Raw genomic sequence first — 7,712 nt, 5'->3', positions numbered from 1 at the left:
CTGCGAAATATGGTTACAGTATGACAATAAAGAATAAAATATTACAATTTCTAGTTAACTTTCGTAACTTATCTGTGTTATTCTTAATTGATATGTATCTATAAATAAATAAATAAAAATAAAATTTCATAAATTAAACATAAATTGATGAATAACATTCATGTTACAAGAAACAGACATACCAGTAATTTCAAAGCGTTTTTCAACTTTAGATCAATGCCAATGGAACAGGAATTGAATCAACAAAATATTTTGTTCATGTGTACTTTAACTATTCCTGAGTATGATGATAAGTCTTCCTTACGTTAATTCTCTACTCGACTTTTGGCCAGTTCTTGGGGGTTCCTGGCCCACTGTGCGACGTCCATAAGGCCGAATTTTTAAAACCGTTTATTTCTATGAAAAATTACACTCATTTTCAGTTTTAGTGATTTAAAATACCCCCAAAAAGACAAATTCAGATAAAAAACTTTGCAGTCCTGATACTACACTATACCCTTTATGTTGATAATATATAAGCAATTTCAGAATCTCCATACACGTTCGTCGTTCAATGTGTGTGATTGCAATGCGAGTGCAAAATGCATATGTGAGTAGTGTTTTGAAAAGGTTTTAACGTCAGCTACAAGAATATGTAACAAAAAGTATAGGTTTCCATTTAAAAATTTAAACGTAACTTTCATAAAGCTTTCCAAGGTCATCACAAGGTCAAATAAATATAAGCAAAAATATTTTTCTGTGTCATCCATATTTTTCGAAATATATATATGTTTTTAGGTAAATCACCCACACTGTATAAATTAAAATAAATGATAATAAAAAAACTATAAATTCACGAGCGCAAAGAACTGTTGTTATGTTCTCCAAATCATTGTGAAAAATCACCGTAATTGGGAACGAACGTAATCGAATCTCTTGTGCGTGATTCACAAGTTCATGAGTTCGGTCTATCTCTAGTCGTAGGATACTTTTGGATTCTCGATGCGTATCACACTCTTCAGATCACGCTCGATCTCGACCAATATTTCTCGACCTGATCCGAGCTGGAAAAGTCGAGAACCCGTGTAATACACCCCTGGTGTTAGATCAATCCTGTATCTTTTTTTCTGTTTAACGTGGTGGAAATCTTCAAGAACACACTCCACCCCGGGGGAGGAAGAGGGGTAGTATGGGATTTTTACCCACTAAAATCACCATGGTGATCCTCGTCGGGCGCGCTACGAAGGGCCCCGGGAGCTTAAAAATTCCTTCTACAGCCCTTTCCGCGTCTTTGGCTTGCGCCCCGACCCAAGGGAGAGGTAAGATGTTTTGCAGCACACCTCTCCACCTCTGTACCTCAATTGTGGCCTAATTAACAGTGAGAAATTATAAATTCCTATGTTGCGAAACAAAGTAATATTAAATTAATTTCAACAGCATATAAATTAAAATAAGAACAATTTTAATCAACAATAATAAAATATATTAATTGTTTATAAATATGTTAAATCAATACTTCGTCCTTTTTACAAATACTATCCATGTCAAAACCCATATAAAAATTAATGAAATTTACATTTATTAAATATTTAGTACGTAATGTATAAGTAATACGTCATAGAAATGCCTAAGTGCGGTCGTAAAATCAGTTAGGTGCCAAAGTACACAAATATAATCTGAGCGAGGGAATCGCAGTATGGGTAAGTTGAAGTACCCGATCATCGTTGAAAGTCGTTTAATGTCAACACGGAATTGATTCTCCTATTGCAATATATTAAACAATTTGTTTGTGCCTTAATCTTTCACAGCTGTAGGTTAATTCTTACCAATACGGCAATATTACTGAGCAGGATGTGACGGAGGCTTAATATCGTATAGTTTCAGTGAACAATTTGAAGCAGATATATTAAATATAAATTCACAAATGACATACGGTCCTGGATGTGGTTAAATTAATCGATGTCGCCGTTAAACGGTTTGATTTAGGACCGCACTAAACACTTCCACCAAGTATATGTAAAAGGACATGTAGTATAGTTTGGTGTTCTATCCTTTAAATATTGTGTGGATCATTTGTTGTTAAAATTGGTTTTGATAAATTTGTATGTTATATAAAGTATTTTACATATGCACATTTCTTTATACATTACTTTTCCACATTTACACATAAATAATTAGAAAAGCATTTAGCTGTAAACACTTAACTATTGCTAAAAAATAATAATGCTGAGAATTTTCAACATAACAATATTTCTCACTTTACTATATCACTATACTGTATTTTGTTTGTTGCGTGGTATTAGGTGGCATAGTTGTCGGATGAATATGAACAGGTAAATCCCAAATCATTGTTTCAACATCTAATGTTAATGGTCCCTGCCAGTTGGTGGTATTATCATTTGGCATTTCTACTAGTTTGGATGTTGTAACAAATTCAAAATGTAATCTCCATTTTAACATCATTAAATCAGTAGTAAAATCTGGAGTTACATGTAATGGTATAGGTAAAACTAAATGAGAGTACTTTAAACCCATACACATTTCGTGATGTTTATTATAACTGGCGAAAGTGGGTGTTGAGACCTTTCCTCGTCTGTATTCCTCTGAAACATGTTCTTCTGATTGTAACGCAACCGATACTTGCGCACACGAAACAGTAGCATTTGAGAAATCAAATGTTCCAACTATATCCTCTCCAAGTTTGTAGGAATTTTTAAAAAGGCAAAACCTTACAACGCGTCCACGTCCATTAGTAATATTATAAAAGTTTGGGCTACGTCTAGTTGTTAAATTCTAAATACAAAAATAATACATTAATTAATCTTATTATTTAACAAAAAAATAGTCTGTATTACAAGTTTGACAGACTTGAAGAGTTTGTAGTGCAACATCTAATGGAGTTTCTCTGTGTTGTGTTTCCATAAATGGATTATTTGGACTTAAATCAACACTATCATTGCAAGCAGCTACTTCTGGTAATTCTGTTAAAATCAAAGCATTAAATTAAGAATAATACATACATATATTACATTACATATTAATTTAAAGAACTAGTATAAGGAATATATTACCACTTAAAGAAAGTACTCTAAATGGAACTCTAAGCAATTTTATAGCCATGTTTACTCGTTGTGTCCCAATTGTGATTTTATATGAATACTTTACTGCATGCCCTCTATAAGATGGAGGTGCATCACTTGGAATTGTTTCTTTATAAATATCTACAAAACTCAAATGTATAAGTTTTTAATCTCATATATATTATATATTCAAATACCATTTAAAAACTTACATGTTTTACTTTCACCAGGAGACAATCTTAAATCACAAAACAAAATTTTGGGTTTCGTATTTAATACAACATGGCCACTATCCTGTTGCCATGGTGCAAATGTTGTATCTGCAAGATACTTTTTATAAAAAAGCAATCTAAATGAATTAAGAAGTTACATTAGTAATAACAAAAACTGAGAAAGTAACTTCATGTTATGTTCTATACCAAGTTGTACATTTAATAGACTTCAAGTGTTAAATAATTTGTAACATATATATTACAAAGAATAAAGAAAATTTCTATTAACTTACTTGCATTAATAGCCGCTAAGCGAGCTGTTGTATTTAATTTTTCTGAGAATACAATTTTATTATTTGCAGAACATTGACAATGCACTTGCGCACTAGCCCATGCAAGGCTTTCAAAAATATCACTAAAATTGGTTACACATAAAAATTTTATCTTTTTTTTACAAAATAAGTTAATTGCACATTTACCTATGACTTTGAGAAATCTGATGAATTGGATTTGGTGGATTACTAAATGTCACTAAACATTCTATAACTTCTCCAGAAAAATATACAGGTCCTCTAATTAATTTTGCTGTTATCTCAATCATAATGTTTATTATAAATGTCAATAATTCTCTTAAATAAGTCTCAAAATGTTATTTTTTTAAATCTGTCAATTTATATCATACTTTTATTATATAATACAGTATACTGTTTTAATGTCATTATATAAAACAATATTTATAAACAAAATTCATATAAAATTTTCAGTTTATAAATCTGCTTATAATATGCTTATAATATTGTTTATAACATGCGGCTTCAATCAAACTAATTCTTTGATACTTTGATACTTTCTAAATTTTACAAAATGTTAGCCTAGAATCATACACATAAGAATGTCTATATTATTACTTTTGAATAGGAAACTCTTCTGTTTACAATATTTTGTTTATTAATTTAGCTGTGAGCAAGTTGCTGTTATTTAAACCCTATTAATTAGAAATATTATCAAGAATAGATTAAACTCTAAAATATGTCAAAATATGTCACTCTACATATGACATACGTATATGCAATCCCCTTTCCTATTACGTTCTGTCGCTTCCGTTCTTGACATGCTTTTCCCTTACGTTAGTTTGATAGTAAAAACATGTTTAACTGTTAACAAGTAGTTTATTAAAAGTATGAGCTGCACAAGCGTGATTCATCAGCAATATGATATTTATTTTTTTAAGTATAGTATTGTAATATTGACTTTCCACAATTAAAACATTTTTATTTAACCTATTGTTCAATTTATCAGAAATTATTATAATGATAAAAGTAACTGCACGTGAAATTTTTAATCAAGTCGACAACAAATGTCATACACTCTATATAGAATGGTTTAACTCACACTTTAAAGTAATGTTATTAAAATCAACAGTATCACCATTATATGGTGAGGTTAGTATATAAATTTTAAATCAATAAATTGAAAATATGTATTTATTTTAGATAATTTGTCATATTTATAGTAATTTCGTGATATTCTTTTAATAAAAACAATTTTATTATTATAGATGAGTATCAAAGATGTAAATTACTTTTGTCGTGAATTATCTAAGTCAACTGATGAATACCTTAAAGAAACGGAAAGAATACTTTGTCGAGAAGATAAAGAAATTATATTTTTTATTCAAGACAAAACTTTGGAATGGAAAAAGAATGTATGGACTCTTGGACGAATTGAATTACATCCTATCTTAGATATTAAAGTAGTTTGTGAAAGTTTCCAACAATTATTGAAATTTTATCAAAGCAGTCAGGATAAATTAAACATGTTAGAAGAAGAAAATAAAAATTTAATAGATGTAAATAAGGAATTAAGTTTAAAAATAGAGAAAATGATAGAAATAAAAACTTCTATGGAACAAAATCTTTATAAAAAGTTTATAATGATTTTAAATTTGAAAAAAAGAAAAGTTGCAGAGTTAGAAGATGCAATAAAAGAGAATCCCAATACAAAAGAATCAATTTTTGATATATATACAGATGAAAGCGAAGAGTCAGAAAAAGAAGAACATGCTGCAAATAATGAACGTACAATATCTATCAGAGCTAACAAACGGAAGTCTCTGGGCAATAATAGTTCCAAAGGTATGCGAAAAACTAAAAAGACAGATTGTATTATTAATAGTAGCACAATTTGTAACATATCTAGTAGCAAAGATTGTGGGGAGAATAAGGAATACACTTTGAACAATTACATAGTGGAAGATAAAAAAAGCACGTATGAAAAACAAAGTTGCAGTTCTGAAAGCAGAAAGCCAAGAACTAGTTTGAATCTTATTGAAGAAGAATCTGAAGAAGAGTTATTTTCTCAATGATATAAATTTATGTGTATTTTTATCTACAATTGTATATTTTTTAAAATGCAGATTGTACAATTGGGAATTGTCTATTTCCAATGTATTTTATTTAGTCATTCTTATTGCATTTATTATAAGAATTTAGATACTGCTTTTATTACATCCATTTCTTATTTTGTTCGATACAACATCAATATCTTTCTGCCAGTAATACAACAGTGAATTAAAAAGAATTATGTTAGTGAATTATTGGGTCATGATGTAAGGTTGTATGAAAATTATTTGTTTGTCAAGCTTTTATATGATATTGGTGAATTTTTTGTTAATATTACAAGTTCGTATTATGACATTATCGTTCAACCTAATGTTGTGCTGTTTAAAGAGCAGCTTAAGAGCAGTTTTGTCGGATCGTTAATACTAATTATTAAAGAGAATTGACTATGATACGTTTGATACGTATTTAATCCTTTTATTATCTTGTGTTTAAAAAGTAGTTTTAAAATACAAAATACATTGGAGGCTCGTCGAAGGGCTGTAATACCGTACGATTCAACCATCATATGAAATGCAATTGGGGGGGGCAAATATAAAATTTTAACTTCGGGTATTTATTAGTTTCTGAGATATTGATAAAAAACTTTCGGTACCGTACATTGAATTCCGTCTATACAGACACTACTAAACAACCGCCGTTGTATTAGTCAGCGTCGTACAACCGTCGTCGCTGTCAACTGGCCGATGACGTAATAGCGATATTGTCCTCAGGTAATTGATGGTGGATTAAATCAGTTAGCCGAAACCTAACTCAGTACGAATCAAGCTGGCTAGAATTTGAATGAGTTGTAAGCAGAATTCAATGTATTATACTCAAAGTTTTTTATTAATATCTCAAACCCCCCCCCCCCCCCCCAAAATTTCGTTTTACTATGACGTCATACCGTACTACAGCCAAAGTTTTTATTGTATTTACAACTGATATTTACAATAATGAATAAAAGTTCACATTTTTGGATTTATATGAGTAATGTTATGTTTTATATGCAACAAATATAATGTTTATTTATTGAATACAAAACTTTTAAGTAATTTGTAGGAAACGGAATACAAAATGCAATTAGAAATTGGTAAAATATAATTAGGATAAACAAAATTAATAATGCTATATAATTAGGATAAACAAAACTGGTAACGCGCTTTATCGCTTCGCAGGAAAAATGAACGAATCTCGCTTTTGTTTTCCCTATTTATAAGGTCTTCGCGACATGCGCTCACTCTCTCTGACTCTCACGCACTCTCTTAGCAACTCGCATCCTTCGCATTCGCACAAACACACTCGCTCTTGTTTAATAACAACGTTTCGCCTATTCGTATCGCAGGGTTTTTAACAAAACAAGCTCGACCATATGATCGGCCCGCTCCGGTTATTAACCTCCTACACTCGGCCGTCCTGACAAGTGCACCTGTCCTCAGGTACTGCTACTTTGTGTTTCGCTCATTCGGAATTGCTATCATCTACTTCTACGTGATCTTCTATCCACGGCTTCATATGATCCGCCGCAGTAGAGGTTTCGAGGGGACCCTCCTGATCGCCAACTCTTCTTACTAGATAACGATCGTTACGTAGTGCCCTCGTTATTGTGTATGGACCCATGTATTTTGGCGTGAGCCAGATTGGGTCCCGGACCCAATTGCGTTTTCTTTATGGCCACCAGATCATCTTCCTTGTATACTTGCTGCGCTCTTGTACGTTTTTTTGTTTTTTGCCTGTATCTTCATAATTTGTTCCCTCGCACTGTATCGCAGCTGATTCCGGTCCTCTTGGAATTTGTCGACCCATTCCGCCTGCACTAATTCAGTGAAAGATGAATCTTCATGCACCCTCACACGTACTCACACGTACGATGATACGTACAATTTAGACATCGTTGCAATGCATCGAGGTGGCGGTACCAATTTTCCGGCTTCGGTGCGCTTACCTTTGAGTGTTACGTACCTCGGGGCCCCCGGTTTCGGTCAGTTCATTAAAGGAGTTTACATGGGATAGGGGCTGCGATAGTGACTACGAAAGAGTGCGATGCATACAAGTTTATTTAT

At 31.8% G+C, this 7,712-nt stretch overlaps 2 protein-coding genes across 2 annotated transcripts; one reads left to right on the top strand and one right to left on the bottom strand.

Moving 5' to 3' along the window:
• Positions 1-2,195: 2,195 nt before the first annotated feature.
• On the bottom strand, positions 2,196-3,872 carry LOC108573970 (RAB6A-GEF complex partner protein 2). Its single transcript, XM_017936463.1, has 6 exons — positions 3,751-3,872; positions 3,565-3,686; positions 3,272-3,379; positions 3,051-3,200; positions 2,848-2,960; positions 2,196-2,772 (listed from the first exon to the last, which is right to left on the bottom strand). The coding sequence occupies exons 1-6, from the start codon at positions 3,870-3,872 to the stop codon at positions 2,242-2,244; spliced, it is 1,146 nt and encodes a 381-aa protein (XP_017791952.1). The 3' UTR covers positions 2,196-2,241.
• Positions 3,873-4,581: 709 nt separating this feature from the next.
• LOC108573972 lies at positions 4,582-5,636 on the top strand. The gene is made up of 2 exons (XM_017936465.1): positions 4,582-4,713; positions 4,830-5,636. Exons 1-2 carry the CDS (start codon positions 4,582-4,584, stop codon positions 5,634-5,636), a joined length of 939 nt encoding a protein of 312 aa, XP_017791954.1.
• The last annotated feature ends 2,076 nt before the right edge of the window (positions 5,637-7,712 follow it).

Source organism: Habropoda laboriosa, unplaced genomic scaffold (genome assembly GCF_001263275.1).
Source record: "Habropoda laboriosa isolate 0110345459 unplaced genomic scaffold, ASM126327v1 scaffold181, whole genome shotgun sequence".
Lineage (NCBI taxonomy): Eukaryota > Metazoa > Arthropoda > Insecta > Hymenoptera > Apidae > Habropoda > Habropoda laboriosa.
The sequence above is the reverse complement of the archived record's forward strand: the minus strand, read 5'-3'. Positions and strand labels throughout refer to the sequence as shown.

Excerpts from the sequence above, each read along its gene's own strand:
- LOC108573970 (XM_017936463.1), bottom strand. The coding sequence starts at position 3,872 with ATGATTGAGATAACAGCAAAATTAATTAGAGGACCTGTATATTTTTCT. Across the intron at positions 3,687-3,750 it reads CAGATTTCTCAAAGTCATAG|TGATATTTTTGAAAGCCTTG; the intron begins GTAAATGTGCAA and ends AACCAATTTTAG. Across the intron at positions 3,201-3,271 it reads TCCTGGTGAAAGTAAAACAT|ATATTTATAAAGAAACAATT; the intron begins GTAAGTTTTTAA and ends TGAGTTTTGTAG.
- LOC108573972 (XM_017936465.1), top strand. The coding sequence starts at position 4,582 with ATGATAAAAGTAACTGCACGTGAAATTTTTAATCAAGTCGACAACAAA. Across the intron at positions 4,714-4,829 it reads TATCACCATTATATGGTGAG|ATGAGTATCAAAGATGTAAA; the intron begins GTTAGTATATAA and ends TTATTATTATAG.